Source organism: Mesocricetus auratus, unplaced genomic scaffold (genome assembly GCF_017639785.1).
Source record: "Mesocricetus auratus isolate SY011 unplaced genomic scaffold, BCM_Maur_2.0 Super-Scaffold_100081, whole genome shotgun sequence".
Taxonomy (NCBI): Eukaryota; Metazoa; Chordata; class Mammalia; order Rodentia; family Cricetidae; genus Mesocricetus; species Mesocricetus auratus.
The window spans coordinates 1,347,510-1,368,710 of record NW_024429237.1 but is presented as its reverse complement, the minus strand read 5'-3'; the positions used below and the strand labels follow the sequence as shown (position 1 = coordinate 1,368,710).

The window sequence follows — 21,201 nt, the reverse complement described above, 5'->3', positions numbered from 1 at the left end:
GGACACAAGTGACTAGGGGCTGGTCCTTTCAAATGCCAACATGATCTTAGCTCTGGTTGCTGCCTCAGTCTGCCAAGGTCCTCATCTATTTTTGCCAGTGGCAAAGATTGGGGCCTGTTGGGCTGAGCCATGAAGACCCCAAACACACAGGGGCTCTTAGCTACCCACAACTTGGCTCCCTGATAGGGTGGTATGACAGGGCCACCAGAGTTTGAGGTTCATGGACTCCCCCTCCTTACCCAGGGCCCAAACACAAATCCTAGAGTCACATTTGTCTGCTGTCTTCACACCCAAGCCCCAGAGGGTGCTGTCCCAAGTGTCCACGGTTCATGGGAGGGGGCTTTTTCTGTCAGACCGCATCACCTCATACATCTGTTCCTGTCTTTTCCAATCACCATTTCATTCTACTAAGGATCCTTCCCAAATCTGAGTTCTTTTTTTTAAAGATTTATTTATTTATTACATATACAGTGTTCTGCCTACATTCCAGAAGAGGACACCAGATTGAATTGTAGATGGTTGTGAGCCACCATGTGGTTGCTGGGAATTGAACTCAGGACCCCTGGAAGAGGAGTCAGTCAGTGCTCTTAACCTCTGAGCCATCTCTCCAGCCCGCCAAATCTGAGTTCTTAAAGAGCAAGGTAGACTTTATGTTTGGCATGCCAAGGCCCTTTTCAGTCTAGCCCAAGTCACTGCTGCACGGCCTAACCTCTGGCCACAATCCCTGGCTTTCTAACACATTTTTTTCTTTTTTGAGACAGGGTCTTACTGTGTAACCCTGGAACACACAATGTAGACCAGGTTGACCTTGAATTCAGAGATCTCTTTGTTTTGTTTTCCCTTCTGAATGCTGGGTTAAAAGGTGTACACCATCATGCCTCACCAAAAATTTTGTTTTTAGAGAAATGGTTTGTCTATGTAGATGTGTCTGTCCTAGAACTCACTCTGTAGTCCAGGCTGGCTTCAGACTCACAGAAATCCACCTGCCTCTGCCTCCTGAGTGCTGGGATTAAAGGTGTGCGCCACTACCACCTGGCTAGTCAAAAAATCTTTTAAATTACATTTATTTTGTGGGCGTATGTGTCACAGCATGTGAAGACATTTGGGATTTAATTCTCAGCTGGGATTAGGCTGTCAGGCTTGATGGCAAATGTCTTTACTAGTTTAGACATCTCGCCAGCTTTATTTTTTTTAATTTCCTTGAGACAAGGTTTCACCACGTAGCCCATGTTGCCTTGAGAGCCTCTGACGCCATGCTCCTGAGTGTTGGGATGACGGGTGTGCCTCATATGGCTCTGCACATCACCCCCAGCCACGCTCACCCCCTTTCCTGATGCCCCCCTAACAGCACACATATACATATGTATATATCTTGTTTTGAGGCAGGGACACAGGGACACAGTATGTAAATCAGGCTAACTTGAAACTCAAGATTCTCTTGCCTCTGTCCCTGAGTGCTCGGTCTGTGCTACCACAGTGGGCTAGAAGGAAGTGCCAGGCGGGTACTCCCCAGTGCGATGGCCACCTCCTCCCCGGACAGCCCATCTCCTACCCTGCAGCTGCTCCGGTGGCTACTCTCCCCAGCTCGCTGGCCCTGCTGACATCACACGTGAGGAAGAACACTTCTTGCCCTCTCTGTTCTAGGTAAGAGCTAGCGGGGTCACAGTGGCAGGTGACATTGTGAACCCTGTGACTCCGCCACCCCCTGGGAGCAGGCTCTGGTCATGGTAAGCAGCAGGACACCAGCAAGAACAAAGGCCACAGAAAAAGAAGGCCAGAACTGACATGGCTGCGAACAGGGCACAGGAGACAAGACAGAATGAGAGAGAGGGAGAGAGAGAGAGAGAGAGAGAGAGAGAGAGAGAGAGAGAGAGAGAGAGAGAGAGAGAGAGAGAGGCACTTTACCGTGTACTGCTCCTGGTGAGGTGGCGTCGGAAGGAGAGACAAATCGTGAGTGGCCTCAGAGAGAACACAGGACACGCACAGACACACACGGGCACTGGGACCCCAGGGACCGAGGAGCCAGCTCCTCCTTCAGTCTCTGCACTGGGCAGAACATGGCCCTGACAGCAGCTCAAAAAGACATTTCCAAGGAGTGAGGCAGCCTGGGGCTGCCTATTACCCTGGGTGAACTAGCCACTCAGTCACTGCCAAGAGCAGGATGCCTCCTGCAGCGGTCCTGGTATAGGAGCCCAGCTTGCTGTAGTTGAGGTTCAAGGGGAGAAAATGGAGGTTTGAATGCTGCCTTGACTGCCAACAAGCTTCATCTGGAAAATGGGCTTGTCTTAATGATGCTTCAATATCAGTAACCTCCGCCTTGGCTTATACGGACTCATGTCAAGATGTAGCCTAGGCTGGCCAAACATCTGATTTTTCCTGCCTCAAACTTCTATACAGTTGGGATGCAGATGTGTATGTCACTCTGGTGGATGAAGCTGTCTGGAAGGAGAGTTGCTGTTGATGTAACCCAGGGCCTCACTCATGCTACGTCAGCATTCTACTGATGAGCTGCCCCCAGCCTCTCACTGGGAGACTCTAGGCAGGGGCTCTACCTCTGAGCCACACCTTGAGATTTCTCTTTACTTTTTATTTTGAGATAGGGTCTTGCTAAAATTCCTGGTAGTCTTTGACTTTGGGATCCTCTTGTGTTAGTCTCCGGAGGAGCTGGGATTCTAGGCATCACATTATGCCTAGAAATTTTCTTTTTTCAGCAATGACTGGCTTAATGTCTACAAATATCTCTAGTGAGCCTCCCCTGAGGTCCAGGACTTCCAGACCTGCCTGTAAGTCTACAGGTCCTTCCCCAATGGTTAGCGATGCTCCCGATGGCATCTACCCGAGTCTTGTGTCACTGCGGTTACCTGCAGGAGGATGGCACCACTGTGCCCATTTTCCAGATGAGGAAGCTGAAGCCCAGACAGGGAGAATGACTTCTCCAAGGGCACAGTCAGAAAGTGGCAGACTGAGATTCAAACCCACGTGCGTGTATCATGAGCCTGAGCCTTCCTTCCTCTGGGACAGGGATGTTGTGAGGGTGTGGCTCGTAGGTCCCTTTTACTTGTTGGGAGTGTGGCTTTGAGGATGTAGGAGCAGGTTGATCAAGATACACTCTGCCAGCTACACAGGGCTGAGACCTGCCCAGGTGGAGAGGTGGTGGTGCCAGATAGACTCTTGGCAGTGAGGGTGGCATCGTGATCTAGCAGCTGCTGTGAGATGTCAGCTGGCTGCTCCAAAGCATGGGCGCTGAGCGTGACGTCCCTCATGGTAACAGCTGATGAGATGGCTCGTTAATGATGGTGCATGGAAAATGGAGCATGGTCAGTGGACGGAGAGCACACGTATGCACACCACACCCATACTACACAGATCACACATACAGATGTGGGCGAGGAGAGGAGGGTGGGATCGTTCAGAGGGGTTCAGCACAACCCTAGGAGAGCACGGGCAGACAATCAGAGTCCTTGTCTCAATCCTTTGAGCGCAAAGAAGGGAGCAGCCCCCCTCCTTCTCATTCCTCTCCTCGGCCTCCCAGACCTTCCAGACAGGTTGTGGGCTGAGATTCCATTCTCCGCACACCCCACCTCAGCCTCAGTTTCCCTTCTGTGGAGTGGGGATCACTACGTTGGTATGAGGCATCACAGATGACACGCCCAGGGCGCGTCCTCCCATTTGAGCCTGCGGCATGGGGAAACTGAGAGGCCAGCAGACTCGGGGAACTTTTTCTTCTTTCCTTCCTTCCCTGAGACATTTTCACTCCATAGCCCAGGTTGGCTTTAGATCAGCGATGCTCCTGCTTCAACCTCACACTGGCCACCACACCCAGCTGGGAGCTGTGCTCACCCCTGCTCACCATGAGCAGACAGGCTCACAGGACAGACAAAGGAAAGGAAAAGAGCAAGCTGACCCTCTACCATGACATCAACAAGGACACCAAGCAAAGATGGCACAAGTTTGGACACCTCAGGTACAGTGAGCGAAGCCTGTTGTCAGGGACTCGGGGACAAGGGAGGTTCTGAAACTTCTCTTGGGAAGCGGGCGGTAACTGGCATCCCTGCTGCTGGGTACACGGGAGTGACTTAATCAAGGTGCTGGCCAGCTTGCCGAGAGCTGCAGTCCTGTCTTTGGTGAGAAGTGGCAGGGCTAAGTGGGTTCTTGGTAGTGAGGTAGGGCATGGCAGAGGGTCAGGAGGTGTCCTCTCCCATCCCACAGCAAGATCCACAATTCCAAGGTCTTCCAATCCCAACACAATCCTTGGCCCATGCTTTCAATGGCAGTTTCTGTTAGAACTGCCAGCCTGCATAGGCACATGGACGCCCCTGGTCTGACCTTCTCTTGCATAGAAATTGGGGAAAAAAAGTTAAAGACAAGGAATTCTAGAAGCACAGAGTAGCACTATGTCTGCGCTGAATTCATGAGAACATTAAAAACTCTACTCTAGAGCTGGGAGCACCTCTCGGGGCTCAGTGCAAAGGTCAGGCTCCACTCTCAGGACCAGAAAAAAGAGGATGGAGAGAAGAGACTACAAGGAGGACAGGGAGAGAGAGACAGGAGAGTGGATAAAAGGGAAAGAGGACTAGGAATCCGGCCGAGTCAGGCTATGGGAACGCTGTTTTATGCCCACCACAACCACAGCTTGCTGTGCTCCAGGGGGTAACCCGGGAGGGCCCATCGTAGCCCTTCATCTGGAAATGGGTAACAGTCCGGGCCCTCTGGGACAAAACAGGCACCCAGTGCCAGGTGAGGGAGCAGGCTGAGAGGCCCCACCTACTGAGGGGCAGCCAGTGAGATGACCCAGAGAAACCTTCTGCTCTCTGTGCCAGGAGAGGGGGTCAGGGACCCTGTAAGACCTTCCTTTCTGGGGATTACTCATGTGATAGGCACAGATTTGGTTCCCAAGGTGAATTTCTGGGCAAGGAGCAAGTTAGATCACTCCCTGATATAGATGTCTGTGGTGGGAGATGGCCCTATGGTGTGTGCGGTCAGTGATCTTGGGGCTTCCTTGCTAAGTAGACCTAAACTGGGCTCCGTCTCGGGCTGGCAGAGTTCATGTGATATGCCTTTGAGAATGGCCAGAGACATGAGACACCACATTTAGTGGATGTACAGACCTCCAGTGGCACTCTGAATTGACCATTCTGAACTTAGGGACCATCTTGGAATGATGGTGAGATTTCACTTAACATCTTGGAATTGCTTCTTGTCCCTTGAGAATGTTGGAGATGGCTTTCCTAGAACTCAGCTGCCATCTTGGGATGGCTGTTTGCTTCTTGAGCACAATTTGAAAATGGTTTTCAAGAACTTGGACTCCATTTTGGAATGGCTGCCTAGACCTAAGGAGTCGTTTTGGAATGGCCCCTAAACCCTGTAATTTCATCTTGGAATGATGGCAGGAATTCACAGGTCATCTTAGAATGGCTGCCCTGCTCTCCAGCACCACTATGACGTAGGTGCTAGTTTGGAATGGTAACTCAGAACTTGGATGCCATCTTGAAATGGTGGCCGTTTTAAAATGGCCATTCAGAAACTGGGAGCCATACTTGAAACTGCCACCTATAACTAGGATGTGGAGGGGCTCCGCGGTATATGACTTTGCTGAGGGCAGGGCACCCTAGGAGCCTTGGGGGGACAGAAACACATAGAAGCAGGCCCCCGGGTATACGAGTAGTCTTGGGGCACAGGAGGAATGGGGATCTCATGCACACTTGCTCTACGATTGTCTTTTCGGGGGCACCCCAAAGAGACAGCATGTGGGGGGTTGTGAGGAGGGAGATGAGATGACCCCAGAGGCAAGAACACAGAAGCAGCACAGCAAGAGGCTACCGCCTTGCTGTGGGAGGGGTGGAAGGTGGCTCTGGTCCCTTTCGTAATGACGATGGCATGCACAAAGCCAGCTGCAGCCCCTGGGCACACCCCACCCCTGCTGGCCCCAGCTCTCATTCCCATCTTGGAACCCCAGAACATGACCCACATCTGACAGTGGCACTCAGGCTTGCATGGAGACTTACGTGAAGGCAAAGGCCACCAGGGCCCCACTGACCACTATAAAGTCCAGAATGTTCCACAGGTCACGGAAGTAGGCCCCCTGATGCAAGACGAGGCCCAGGTCGATCATCTACAGGGAGAGGACAGTTTGCTCAGAGCCCTCAGCCCTCCCCTAGGACAACACCCACCTGGGGAAGGAGGGGCTGGCAGGACTTCATATCCCAGATGACAGGTGGCCCTTCCGGGGGTGGGGAGAGGGGAAGGGAGCCTGGTTTGACGGCTCTCAAGTCTAAGCCTCAAAGTGTACTTTGCCCCACAGGACAGCAACCATCAGCAAGACCTGTAGACCCTGTATCTGGAGCCTCCCAAGACGTTGTCTACCTCTTACTTCCTCCGTGATCTGTGGTTCCTGCTCTCACCAGGGCCTCACAATTGTCCCTGACAATCCCCTCATGACGACGCCAGGGGGCGCTCGAGAGAGCTCTGCCCAGAGCCCTCCACAGCTCTCACTTTCTTTGGTGTGTGCACTAAAGTCCTCCCGGGCACGGCCAAGCCTCACCTCCCTGCTCTTACCTGCACTCCCCCCTCCTCCCTCTCTCCGCCACACTGCCTGGCGAATGCCCCGCACACACACTCAACACGTCTATTCTTGGATTGAGCCTCTCCCCTCTCCAAAGGTCTGTGGAAGTCCAATACTGTTCTTACCTTGATCACCATCTCAAAGGTAAACACTCCTGTAAAAACATAGTCAAAATACCGCAGCACCTGCAGGGGCAAACAGGGCAGGGGGAACCCAGTCACAGGCTTGCTCCAACAACTCCTGGCAAACCTACCAGTAGCCCTTTGTGCTGTGGGAACACTCTGAAAATTCCCAGGAAGCAGAGCTCTTCCAGGCAGGATTAAACATGTGTAGGTCGTGAATAAGTGTCCAGCAGATGGCAGCAAGTCCTACCGACTTATTCTTTGAAGGCTGTCACCAAGTCCTACCGACTTACTCTGCTGAAGACTGCTCACCAAGAGTGTCTTTTTCATGTTCTCCAAGTCATTTGTGGGTTAAGAGGGCCGTGGAGGAGTCCATTCCACCTTGGGGATGACTGTCCTTAGAGTGATGGGGCTGACTGGCCAGTGTCTATGACCTGACTCTCCTGTTTCCAGCAGCATCGTCTAAGCTCTGGGACCACCTGGGCATCTGGCTCTCTTTCACTTTGAAGGTACTACTCAGTCTGGGATGATGGACTGTCCCTTCCTTACTCCATTGTGCAGCCCAGAGCTGGGCTCCAGTTGCTCCTAGAGCCACCTAGGACACCGTGTGTGTGTGTGTGTGTGTGTGTGTGTGTGTGTGTGTGTGTGTGTGTGTGTGTGTGTGTGTGTGTTTCAAGGGCTGGTAATTACTGGACATGACTAGCAGAGGGTGGTCATGATCACCAGAGTCAGTCCACTTCCAATCCTCTATGGCTCCTGCCTCCCTGAGGATTAGACCTGTTGGCCATGTGAGGGGCTGCAGGTGTGGCACAGAGGCAGAGCTCCTCCCAGAATCCCCCAGTGAGGGGCTGGGTGTGACTCAGAGGTAGAGCTCCTCCCAGAATCCCCCAGTGAGGGGCTGGGTGTGACTCAGAGGTAGAGCCCCTCCTAGAATTCCCCAGTGAGGGGCTGGGTGTGACTCAGAGGTAGACTGTCTGCCTGGCCTGTTTTGGATAGGGAGCCCTGGACTCACGTTGTTGCGGGGCGCGTTGGGCTGCACAGGGTCCTCAGCGGCCAGCGCTATGCTGCTCATGGCAATGACCATGAGGATGCACATCTCGAAGTAGCGCAGGTTCAGGATGTAATGGCACAGTCGGCGAAGGCTGTGGGCGGAGCAGGGAGCCACTCAGACCGCAGGCTGGTGTGCTCTTCTCCCCTCTCCCTACAGACCGCAGGCTGGTGTGCTCTTCCCCCCTCTCCCTACAGACCTCAGGCTGGTGTGCTCTTCCCCCCTCTCCCCTACAGACCGCAGGCTGGTGTGCTCTTCCCCTCCAGGCCCACCGTCCAGTCTCACTGCCCACCCTAACCCTGTCCAGGACTGACAATGGCACTGGCTAGGTCCCATAGTCCAGTGCAGCTGACCGAGACCATCATGCTGCCTGTGGGAGAGTTCCCGCCCTCCAAACAACTGGAACACTTGGCTTCCCAGGCTAGTGGAGTCACTGCTACTAACAATTCTGCAGGACATAGAACAGCTTCATGTATTTATTCTTTTAATTACATTGTTTACTTGTGTGTGTGGGATGGTGACTGGGCCAAGGCTTGCTTGTGCAGAGCAGAGGACAACTTGTAGGGGTTGACTCTGTGTTGTCAGGCTTGGCAACATGTGCCTCTACCCAGTGAGCCACGCTAAGGCCAGGTTCCCATGTGTGAAACATTCTAGTGTCCAAAAAAAAGAAACCAAGTGTGGTGGCCCCTGTCTGTAATCTGAGCCTAAGGGAGACTGTGGCCGAGGAATCACTAAGAGTTCAAGACAACCGAGACTACGGCATGGGGTCAGGGCCAGCATGGCCACAGAGTAAGATCTGGCCTAAAATCGAAACACACATACCAGCAAATCACACATGACAAATCACCAACCCCAACCAAGACATACACACAATACAACATTAACAACAGAACAAAACAAAAGACCAGGGCCAGCGAGCTGTAAAGGTGCTCGCCCTGCTAACCTGTGCCCCATGTCCAATCCCTGGAACCCACGTGGAGACGGAGGGAAGACAATGACCAATGACTGCAGAGTCTCCTGACCCCCACACAGGAGCCACAGCAAGCACACGTCACACACACAACAAGGACAAAACTAAAAACAAAACCACAAGCAAACCCCATCACTTCCACCACCAACAGGAAAACATCTGGGGCTGGGGCTCAGCTGGTGGCGTGCTGCCTAGTGCATCCCAGGACCACCCACCCACACAGGCAAAACCTGGGGCCCTTGGAAGCAGCCTGATCTGGCCCAAGCTCTACCTGCTTTTACTGTATCAATGATAAAGAGGCTATTCTGAATTTTTAAAAAGTTATAATGCTCTTAGAACAGTACTGGGCATTAAGTGACATTTGCTCAGTAAAGAAGAAAAACAGAACTTGAAAATGTTGACACGCAGGGCCCAGAGCCCGCATCTTTTGATGCACAGGATTCAGATGCATGGCTGACACATAGGCCGTGCAGGCTGTGTGCGGCACAGGATTCAGATGCATGGCTGACACATAGGCCGTGCAGGCTGTGTGCGGCACAAGGCAGCCATTTCTAAAGGCCGCCTCTCCCAACATGGCAAAGGTCAGTATTTATGGCAGTGGTTTTCCATCTCAAGGCAGGAAGGGTCTTTTCCAGGGCAGTATATTACGAGAAGTTTTTATTTCTATGAGTGAAGCAAGGCGGTCTAGTTTCCTGCTCCCGGGGCACACCTCCCACTGTCTGCCCCGCCCGACCTGGAGAGCCTGGTCAGGCCTCTGCTCCCGTACTCACGGGTTTGTGGTGGAGAGGATGAACATGGAGCTGTAGGGCGGCATGGGCTTTGGGCCGTCCTCCCCAGGGTCTGCCTCCTCTTCCTCCTTCTTCTCTTCCTCTTTCTTTGGCAGTGGGTCTGGGTTAGCATTTTTGTTTACTGTTGGGACAAGAAAAAACATGGGCTCCTGGTCCTCCCTGGAGCTGACACTAAGCATAGGACATTGAGAACGAGCTTGCTGTGTGCCAGGCAGTACCCGACCCTATGGTCTGGAGCTGTGATCTCCAGCTGACAGGGAAGGAGTCCAGGCACAGAGAGTGAGGTGGCTAGTCTAAGGTCAGCCACGAAGATGCAGAGCCCAAGAACGCCATTTCTCAAACATTCTGTAGGCTGATGGCAACTCTGCTCCCTTTGATTTTTTCTTTTTTTGATGTGACTAGGGCCTGCATGGGGCAGCTGCCCACAGCCCTGCTTCCCAGAGTAGGAAACTCAGACCCCTGTGAGAGCACCCAGTGACTGTGGCACCTCTCTCCTGGGTAGGCTCTCTAGTCCTGTGTGGTTGTCTGGGGACAGGCTGAGCTTCCCTGGGGGTCTGTTTCTTCATCTGAAAATTAGTAAAATTAGTGCATTATCAAGACCCAACACAGTGAAGTCAGGTGTGGTGGTACACACCTTGATTCTACCACCAAAGAAGAGAGAGACAGGAGGGTCACTTCTAGTTTAAGGCTAGCCTGGGCTACATAGTGAGATGCTATCTCAAAGCACAACAACCCCAAGGCAAAACCTGACTCACTCCTCACAGGAACCTACGCCATGTTTGTTGTCTTTAGGGGCCACACTGGTGTGTGAGACATCTGATTACCAAGACTGAGGGAAGAGCATGTAAGCGCCCTGAAGCGTGTGTTGCAACGACAGCAGTTCAGATAGACACACATGTCTGGGATAAATAAAGACGCTATCATTGCTAACAGAGATGGTTTCCAGGCTGGCCTTTAATTCGCTATGTAGCTAAGGGTGGGCTTGAACTTGTGAACTTTCTGCCTCCACCCACCACTACTGTAGGCCTTCTGTGGTGCTGGAGTGTGTGCTGGGCAAGCGCCCTACCTACGGGCCCAGTCCCCGGGCCCTTCCCTGCTCATTGTGTCACTGGACCATTTACAATGATGCTGCCTCCAGCTGTGCTGCGTGTTTTGGTCAGCGGTGGTCTACCCGACCCTCCAAGTTGTCCCTGGAGTTTCCATTTGGGGACTCCTTTCTCCACTGTGGCAGTGTGGGCTCCATGGAGGGAAGGCAGGGCGCAGAGTGTGGCCACAGGCCAAGGCCACTGAGGGCTGCCCACAGGGCCCAGTGCTTCTTCCTCTCACACCTCTGCACAGGGACGCTGGAGAAGACAGCCTGGCAACCCTGCAGCTCCTCACCTTGGACCACAGTGTGGTTGAGGGGCGGGCAGGCCGGGGGGATCTCCACCGCCATGTGCTCGGGTTTCCTGGCAGTCTTCGCTGAGTTGGGCTGGGTGCTGCTGGGGTTGGTGACGATAAGGCTGTTCTCGGGGGTCTTGGGGGGGCCAGGGTTGGACGGGTTGCCTGGATTGTTGGGCATCCTGCGGCTGGCAGCATTCTGGGGGTTGGTGGCCAAGGTGGGACCAGGGTTGGTGCTGTTCCCGATCTTGGTAGGGCTTGGGGGAAGGCCACTGTGGCCCAGGCTGTCGTGGGGACTTGCAGGCTCCCCAGTGGCCAGCTTGTTATTCTTCATGTTGTCAAGGTCCTCGGCCAGTGGCAGGTCCTGGCGGCCCAGGTCCTGCTGGATTGGCCTGGTGGTGGACAGGTTGGGGCCAGACATGGGGATCCCGGAGCCCTGGTTCTCTCTAAGGAGGAGATCAGAATGGAAGAGGGCAGAGCTGGTTAGGATCAGCACTCCGTCTGCCTAGGCCACCACCCAGGGCCACAGCACAGCACAGGGCGGTCTGCGCACTACCCAGCTCTCATGAGGCCCCAGGCTCCATCCACCCAGAAAGAAAGAAAGAGCAACTGTTTACTGATTCTACACTTCACAGAGAGTCGCACACCTCCAGGCAGGTCAAGCGGTTATGAATTCTTGAGATAAAGGGGACCACACTTTGTGAACTCTTTGTAGTGCTAGGGAGGAGCCCAAGGCCTCACGCATGCTGTGGTAGCTGTCTAACGCAGAGCCACACCTACACCCCTCACTGAGGGGATTTTTGCTGGCCCAGTGTGTAGAGCCCAATCATAAATTTCCAGTGAACTTTTTGTTTGTTTGTTTTTTTGAGACAGGGTTTTTTTTTATGTAACAGCCCTGGTTGTCCTAGAACTCGCTCTATAGACCAGGCTGGCCTCAAGCTCAGAGATCCTCCTGTTCTGTCTCTGCCTCCCAAGTGTCTGCCACTACCCAGCTTGTTTTTGTTTTTTTAAAGACAGGTCTCCCTATGTAGCTCTGGCTGTTTTAGGGCTATGTAGACCAGGGTGCCTCGAACTCACAGAGATCCACCCACTTCTGCCCCCCCGCCCCCGTGCTGGGATTAATGGTGTGCATCACCATGCCTGGCTCAATTTCCAGTTAATTTTAATCCTTAAGTATCTTCAAGGAAGATTCAGAAGACACACAAAACTGAGGTTGGGCCCTGTCCCACAGTGTCCAGGACAGGCAGCTGGCTGTACTAAGCTTGCCCCATGCAGGGTACCACTGCCAGTTGCTGTGTTCTCCCTTGATATAATCTGTGGAGACCTGGGAGACTGTCCTAGACCATTTGGAGATCATAAAAGCAACCCCTCACTGCATGCTTCCCGACCCCCACTGCATGCTTCCCGACCTTCACTGCACACTTCCCGACCCCCTCACTGCACGCTTCCCGACCCCCTCACTGCACACTTCCCAACCCTCACTGCACGCTTCCCGACCCCCACTGCATGCTTCCCGACCCCCTCACTGCACGCTTCCCGACCCCCTCACTGCACACTTCCCAACCCTCACTGCACGCTTCCCGACCCCCTCACTGCACGCTTCCTGACCCTCACTGCACGCTTCTCGACCCCCTCACTGAACACTTTCCGACCCCCACTGCATGCTTCCCGACCCTCACTTCAGGCTTCCCAACCCCCTCACTGCACGCTTCCCAACTCCCTCACTGCACACTTCCCGACCCCCTCACTGCACACTTCCCGACCCCCTCACTGCCACTTCCTGACCCACACTTCCCGACCCCCTCACTGCACGCTTCCCGACCCCCTCACTGCACACTTCCCGACCCCCTCACTGCACGCTTCCCGACCCCCTCACCGCACACTTCCGGACCTTCACTGCACGCTTCCCGACCCCCTCACTGCACACTTCCCGACCCCCTCACTGCACACTTCCCGACCCCCTCACTGCACGCTTCCCGACCCCCTCACTGCACTCTTCCCGACCCCCTCACTGCCACTTCCTGACCCCCTCACTGCACGCTTCCCAACCCCCTCACTGCACGCTTCCCAACCCCCTCACTGCACACTTCCCGACCCACTCACTGCCACTTCCTGACCCCCTCACTGCACGCTTCCCAACCCCCTCACTGCACACTTCCCGACCCCCTCACTGCCACTTCCTGACCCCCTCACTGCACGCTTCCCAACCCCCTCACTGCACTCTTCCCGACCCCCTCACTGCACACTTCCCGACCCCCTCACTGCACGCTTCCCGACCCCCTCACTGCACACTTCCCGACCCCCTCACTGCACTCTTCCCGACCCCCTCACTGCACTCTTCCCGACCCCCTCACTGCGCACTTCCCGACCCCCTCACTGCACACTTCCCGACCCCCTCACTGCACTCTTCCCGACCCCCTCACTGCGCACTTCCCGACTCTCCCACAAGTTCATACATTACAGCACCTGGGATGGCTAACAAGATCAGCCCCACTTAACAGAGCAGGAAGCTGAAGCAGAAAGGGAAAGACATTTGCTCCTCACGAACCAGCCTGGATGGGGCTGAGCTAGAATCTGGTCCTATCTAGAAACCTTTAGCTTCAGCGTCACTCAGCAAATAAAACAGGCAGTGAACAATTTGGGGTGCACTGAGTGGAGGTGTTGAGACGTCTGTTAAAGGGTCAGGATTCTCTGCTACGCAGGCAGAGTGAGCCAGAAAACCCAGACTGTAGTAACCCTTTCCTTGCACCAATAGGGAGGGGTTGCCATGGTGACAGATGCAGCTGGAACTAGGCTGCAAACAGCTGATCCCAACTGGTCAGGAGACAGTTTTAGGAGCGGCAGATGTTTGGTAGCTCACAGGTGTCTGGAGTTTGTGCCTCACTTTGGCCACCTCAGGGTACTACCAGGCTCAGATGCCACCCCCCACCCCGCCCCGAGCCAGGCAGTGACTAAACGATGCAGGAGTAGCGTTCTGGTGTGTGCGTGTTTCAGAGGGGACGAGAATGGTGCCTGTGGACATGGGAGTAGGGATAAACAGAACAGGAAAATGACACTGACAGCATCCCAACAATGAAACACGGCCTGGGGCTGTGAAGGCCAGAGGATAACCTATGGAAGGAAAAGGAAACACAGCTCACGGGAGCATCCAGTTCCTGAAACAGAATCAAAGTCTGATCCCTGCCCCACCCCTCCCCAAGACAGAGTTTCTCTGTGTAGCCATGGCTGTTGGAACTTGCTCTGTAGACCAGGCTGGCCTCAAACTCAGAGGTCTGTCTGCCTCTGCCTTTCAAATGCTGGGATTAAAGGTCACCACGCCAGACAGAGAATAGAAATGTCTTTTAAACAGAGTTTTGCTCTGTAGTCCAGGTTAGCTCCAGGCTCATGGCAAGCTCCTGCCTCAGCCTCCTGGGTACAGGTTTCGAGGCATGCAGCACCACACTCGGTTCTAAGGTTTCGATGTCTCAGGAAGAGCGTTTCTGCATCATTAATAACATGGAATGTGCACACTTACTGAGTGCTCACGTGACGATAAAACACGTGATATAGTCTTTTATCTTTTTGTGAGGCCAGGTCTCTCTCTGTAGTCCTGGCTGGCCTGGAACTTTCTATGTAGACCAGACTGATCCTGAACTCACAGAGATCCACCTGTCTCTGCCTCCTGAGTCCTGGGAGTGTACCGCCATGCGTGGTGAGTTGGTATATTCTTACTGTAATTCACCGTTCCCACCTCAAATTCCGTACCTGTGGACTGAACTGACTACAGTCTGAAAAAAATACTTAAAATGTTTATTTTTATTTTATGTATATCTGTTAGTGCCACATGGGTGCCTGGTACCCTTGGGGACCATAGAGGGCATTGGATCTCCTGGATCTGGAGTTACAGAAGGTTGTGAACTACCATGTGGGTGCTGGGGACTGAACCTGAGTCTTCTACACAAGCAAAAGGTGCTCTTAAGTGCTTCTCTCTCTCCAGACCCAAGACTGAAAATATTAAAAAAATGCGTTTGTCCTAAATATATACAGACCTTCTCCGTGTCTCTTTCCTAAAGAATACAGAGTATATAGCTGGGTGGTGGTGACACACACTGTTAATCCCCAGCGCTTGGGAGACACGCAGATCTCTGAGTTTGAGGCCAGCCTGGTCTAGACAGGGAGTCCCAGGACAGCTAGGGCTGCACAGAGAAACCCCTGTCTGTCTCAGAAAAGAAAACACAGAACATATCAATGCTCTTGCCCAGTGATGGTCCCTGGGTGCTGCGGCAGGGATGTGCTCACTGTTGCAATGTTGGCGTTACTGCTGAGGGGTAAACCAGCTGCCTACCGATGGAGTCTAAGGCCTCTCCACAGCAGAGAGTTGGTGCCTGGTTCTGTAAACCTGATGAGCTGATGAGTGCGGAGGTCACAGGCTCTCGAGGGGCACCTACTGTTGTTATTTTGCTAAATGGCCACATAGTCTAACTGCTTTCTAAATATCTGTCTAACAAAGTAGAGTCTGGGTCTGGAGAGATGGCTCAGAGGTTGAGAACACTGACTGCTCTTCCACAGGTCCTGAGTTCAATTCCCAGCAACCACATGGTGGCTCACAACCATCTGTAATGAGATCTGGTGCCCTCTTCTGGCATGCAGACATACATGCAATCAGAATACTGAATACATAATAAATAAATATAAAAATGGAGTCTAATAGCGGCCCACAGAGTACTTGGATTGCATCAGGTATCCTAAGTCACCTGGAGATGATTTGAAGTCCACAGAGGATGACTGTGGGTCCCATGCAGATACTACACTGTTTTATAGATGGAGCCCTAAAGTCTCAGAATGACCCTTAAAGACATCCAAGGGTGGTTAAACTTAGAACTGCTACTAATCCCACCCACGCTAACATTAACTGAGTACTTGCTGTTGGCTCAACATCACTCAACACAGTTTATATGCCTCTTCTCGTTTAAACCTGTACATTCTAATCTACAGTTCATCCTATTTGTAAATGAAGAAATGAGGACCAGAGAGGTACAGTGACATCTGAAAGTCACACAGCCAGGCAGTGATGGGCAGAAGTATTTTCAGAGTCCCTGCATTTTAGCACCAGGTTCTGCTCTTAGTGTGACATGACATTCAGCATTTAGAGACTTTACATTGCTCCTGGAGGCATGGGTGTGGTTCAACTGATAAGGATGCTTGCCTAGTGTGAGCACAGCCCTGGGCGCCACGCCCAGCACCACATAAAACCTGATGTGGCGGTGCACGCCCGTAACCCCCAGCACTTGGGAGGTAGAAGCAGGAGGACCAGGAGTGACATGCTGGCCTCGGCTATACGGTGAGTTCAAGGTCAGCCTGGGCCACATGAGGTCCCATCCCGGAACATAGCTATTCTGTCCTCATTACTCTGCCTCCTTCCGGACAGCAGCAGCGGATACAGTGCAAGGACAATGCTCCTCCTCACACCTTCGGTTGCCCCTTGCCCTCTTAAGGGACTCAGGGTCCTATTAACCCATCACTGGCCCTCTGCCACCTCTCCTCACTGTCCTGCAAGCTGACTGCCTTCAGAGTAACCCCAGGACCTAAACAGTTACTGTTTTTGCCTGAAACTCCCCACTTTTCTCTAACTGCTTGTCTGTGGTCTGACCATCTTGGCCACACTTCTCAGAGCGTCCCTGTTACGGTTTTAATGTGTTTGCCCCATCTACCCAAACTCACATACTGGGAAACTTAATCCCTAAATTTGTCTAAGGATAGTATTCAGAGAAATCTGGGAGGTAACTGGGACTAGATAAGGTCTCAAGAGCAGGGCTCCCATGAAGGCATTGGTGGCATTCTAAGAGGAAGAAGAACACGGTCACCTTGGGAGTCCCTTATCATGTTTGGATGTGGCAAGAAGCCCTCAGAGTGGCGGGCACGTGCTCTGCAACTGCAGCCTCCAGAACAAGAATGGACAAACTTCCACTCTTTATAAATAAGTAACCTGACCTCAGGCATTTGGTTATTACAATGGAAACGAATGAAGCCAACTCTGTAGGCCCCGGCCTAGCCTAAAATACAGCTTACCCTTTCACTGAGCGGAGGGTAACACTCATGAGAGAAAGCCAGGGAAGGATGATTTGGAGCATCGGTGTTCAAGGGAAACAGTTGCAGCAATGTAGTAACTGAGGGTGTTGTGGACACTTGCAGTGGGAAGGAGGAGTGCCAGCTGGCTTCCACGACCAGGACTAGTCCTCCAGGAAGACAGCTCCCCTCCTCCTCACCAACCTTCTCACTCCTCTCCATCTCTGAGACAGGGTTTCCCTTGTATCCCAGGCTGGACTGAACTTGTGACCCCCTGCCTACCTGGTAGTGATTTCTGCCTACAGATCCTTGTCTGAATTCATTAGGTTGAGACCCGTACCACTCAGTATGTGGTCCTGGGACCTGCACTGGTCTCCTCTTGTTAGGCACGTGGGGTCTTGCGGCTTCACTGAAGCCTGAGTCCCATCCAGTCACAAGCTGTGTCATACAGGCTGGAGGACACCTGGTACCTCAGGACTCACACAGCAGAAGGAGAAAGCTGCTCTTGTGGGCTGTACAAATGCCTCTTTCCCACAGGCCTGGGTCAAGAGACCAGTGTGACACTCTCAGCAACATGAGGGAGGATCAGGAGGACATTAAAAAATTATTACTATTATTGTAGGCTCTCATGTAGCTCAGGGTGGTCTCAAACTCATCATGCAGCCAAGGTTGGCCTTGAAGTCCAGATCTTCCTGTCCCACCTCCTAAGTTTTGGGATCATAGGAGTGACACTACACTCGACTTGAGGACAGTGTTTTATAACAGGACGTCTCTAACAAGACAGAAGTCCATGGGCTCCCTATAGAGAATCGCTTCAGGGTCTTCCATAAGCACTACAAAATGTCATGAGAAGCATAAGAAAAAGTAGCTACTGGCGGGGTAGTCACAGACGATGCCTCCCTTTATGTCTGAGTAAGCAAAATGACAGTTGCAGGTGCCCTAGTGCCCATGCGAGCCCTTGGAGGTGACTTATTTAATTCTAGCAACGACTCAGTCATTTCTGGGGAGTAACATCTAGAGGTGAGAACACTGATGTCCAGAGTGCACTAGCTCAAGAGTAAGCAGCAAGCCATGGGACAGCGCATGAATCTGGTGGAGACTACGGGCTCTCCTCAGGGCCTGTCTGTGCATGACGCCACTTTGGAAGCCAGACGGCAGGACCCTAGACGTTTCGTTCATAATGTCCCTGCCTAGAATCCTGCAGTAAAGGGCTCAGGGCGTGGCTCGGCAGTACAGGGCCGGCTTAGAGTCCCCTAGTGGGGAGCTGAGGTGTGGCTCAGCGATAGAGTGCTAGGCTAGAATTCCTCTGACAGGCTGGCTCTGCTGCAGCGTGCCATCCTAGAATCCCCCAGCGAGGGACGTAGCTCTGTTGTAGCCTCTTGCATAGAATACGGGGCCCCGGGTTCATTCCAGCACTGAACTGCATGTGTTTCCCCGTCTGCTAACCCACCCGGCTGTGGCCACTGGGTACATGCCCACATCTTCCAGGATGCTGGGCCTAGTGACTGTCACCCTAGCTACTGGGGAAACTCTTCGGCCCGGAGAGAGTTGAAGGTCCACCTGGGCACCCAGACCCTTCCCGGAGCCCACTCACTTCCTGCGCCGGTGCCTGCGCTCCCTGTCCTCGTGGGCTGGCGGCCCGTGTCGATGTCGCCGCCTGCGTTCTCCATCGTCGCCGTCGCCGTCTGCAGCGCGGGCTGGCCTGGCGGCATCGCGGGGACGCGGCCTGCGCTCCGGCCTGTCTTCGGGTTCGTCCCCGGGCCGGCGGCGCGCGCGATGGCGGCGAGGCTCCCCGTCGGCCACAGGCCGGTGCGTGTGGCGGCGGGGCGCGTCCCCGGCCTTGGCGTGCTCGGTGTCCGCATCCCAGGGCGCGTGCTCGCGGGGCGGTACGTGCTCGCGCTGCTGCGGCTCGCTCTCGCGGCCATACGGGCCTTCCCGGCCAGGTGCGCGCTCGGGGCTCCCCGCCCAGGCGCGCCGCGCGTCGGGGTCGCGCGCGCTCTCGCGGGGTCGCGCGGTCGTGCGCAGCGCGTCGGGCGCGCGGCTCTTGTTGGTATTGTTGTTGCGGTTCTCCTGCGGGTCCACCACGAGCGGCCGGTCCAGGTGCGTCTTGACGTCCGGCCGCAGCGGGCGCGCGTAGGCGGTGGGCCAGCGCTCAGCCGCGTCCCCGTACAGCGCCTCGCGGCTGGCCAGCAGGTTCTGCTTGCGCATCTCGCTGGTGCGCTGCTCCCACACCGATTTGGCGGGCTTCTGGTTCTTCTGCTGCTCCTTCCTGCAAAGAACGAAGGGGGCTGCATGCTGTGCCGTGCAGCCGTGTTGGATGACGAGGGCTGCGACCCCCACCCCCGTGGGTTCTTTCAACGTTTATTACACTGATATATTTGTACGTGGGTGTGCCCTGGCCACGGCAAGTGTGTGAAGGCCAGAGGACTACTATCTGCAGTCGGTTCTCTTCCTCTGTGTAAGCTGCTAGGGGCTGGATTCAGGTCTTTCTTTCCCGCGGAGCCATCTTACTGGCCTTTCGTATGGATTGCGGGCAGAGTAGGTCAGTTTCCCATCTCCGCTTCCCCACTACTAGGAAGACAGGTGTGACTGGTCTGTTGATGGCTATGAGCCCTGTGGACTTAGGAGTGACAGAAGCCTTAGGAGGCAGGGTTTACTTGGAGGAAGTTAGGTTACTGAGAGCCTACCCCTGAAGGGTATACAGGGACCTTGACGCCTTCCTTCTCTGTTTCTCCAGCAACGTGAGCTGAGCAGTTTGGCTCCACTGAGGGCTTCCATTAAAGCTCCTGCCTCACCACGGCATCCAGCTGTCTCAGCAGGACAACTCCTGACTAGATTCTACTAGTGAGGGACTGGGTGTGTCTCAGTGGTGGAGGCCTGGCTGGCCTGCGTACCACATGAATCCCTAGGTTCCACCTCAGTGCCAGAATAAATGAACGAATGAATGAAAATGGCAGCACATGAAGCTAATGTTTGAGTCTTCCTGGGTGTGGACACCTGGGGTGTGCAGGTAGGGCTGTGAGGAGGTGGGGTGGGCAGCCCTGGAGGAAAGCAGTTAGTTGTGCCTGCCTTTGAGGGGCGCTGCCCCCAGGGAAGCCTGCCCTGCCGCAGCCACTTCCCTTGGCTACCAGCAGGGGTGTGGCTCTGAATGAGGGTGTCTGTGAACCTTCCTTTAATGAAGACGTCCTGTTACTGCCTCTGACCCACAGTGAAATGTCTACCTTTAGATATAACTTGAACCCAGTGGCGCCCATCACCCTACCCTGCTCAATCCTCATCTCTTTGGCATGGGCAGCCCAGGATCTTGAGTCTGATCTTCAGGCCCCCATAACCATCCCCACCCCCAGGCTGTCCCTCCGAGGACCAGAGGGCACCTGCGAGCATTCTAGTCTGGTCTGGACACCACTGCTCCAGAGCCCTCTCTGGCTCTCAGTTAAGCCAAACCCCCCTGGAACCAGAAGCCGAGTGTTCTGGACGGCCCCAAGGCCTTGCCTACTCTGCTCTTATCTCAAGCCTGTGTCCTCACCCCTCTTTCCCAGCCATGCTAGTGTCTTCTCTATTCCTGAAACTCCCCTGCCTCAGAGCCTTCCCTCTCTTGCTGCCTCTCACTCCCCTGAGTTTTGTTTCCTTCTAGCTGAGGCCTTGCCTAACAAGTCCGTTTGTCTTCTGGAGACAGGATGTCCTGCCCCTGCCTCCAGAGTGAGGTGTGTGCCACCACACCTGGCTATAAAGTCACAACTGTAGGGGTTGGGGTGAAGCTGGGTGGCAGAGCCCTGGCCCGGGGTGCAGGCAGGGCACGGGACAGCAGTGCAGCCCCGGCTCCCCGCCCCTCACCCCCCTCCCCTTCCCAGCTGCTCCCTGGAGGCTCCACAGTGAGTCACTTACTCACTGTCCCACTTACTTATTGTCTCCTGGACTTGGACAGCTACACAAAAGTGTCCCGCCCCCCAACACGGATGCGTCTTTCCCAGCAATTACAAGAGGACCAGGTGCACAGTAGATGCTCATTAAATACTCACCGAGTGAAAGTGGGTGACGGGTCAGAGGCACGTCTCCCAGACTCGGCAGTTAGGGACCACCTTAACCCTCCCCACATCCTTGCCTGAACGGCACCCGGGGCTTGGGGACACTTACACAGCTATAGACATGTTGGCTGCAGACAGGGGGCTCACTTCCGCTACCTCCTTGGCTTTCTGTAGCGCCAGTTTCTGGTTGGCTGCCTCCTCCTCCTCTTGCTCATCCTAGAAAGCAAACGGGATTCCTGCTCACAGGAACAGGCCTGGGGC

The 21,201-nt window shown here is 54.1% G+C and overlaps 1 protein-coding gene across 1 annotated transcript in view; it reads right to left on the bottom strand.

The window, feature by feature from the left end:
- Cacna1a (calcium voltage-gated channel subunit alpha1 A) overlaps positions 1-21,201 on the bottom strand; it is a 295,076-nt gene that overhangs the window by 62,279 nt on the left and 211,596 nt on the right. The window contains 7 exon segments of the mRNA XM_040736792.1: positions 6,006-6,112; positions 6,688-6,747; positions 7,697-7,826; positions 9,473-9,611; positions 10,871-11,316; positions 18,510-19,184; positions 21,050-21,156. Of these exon segments, the coding sequence (XP_040592726.1) occupies positions 6,006-6,112; positions 6,688-6,747; positions 7,697-7,826; positions 9,473-9,611; positions 10,871-11,316; positions 18,510-19,184; positions 21,050-21,156 (1,664 nt within the window).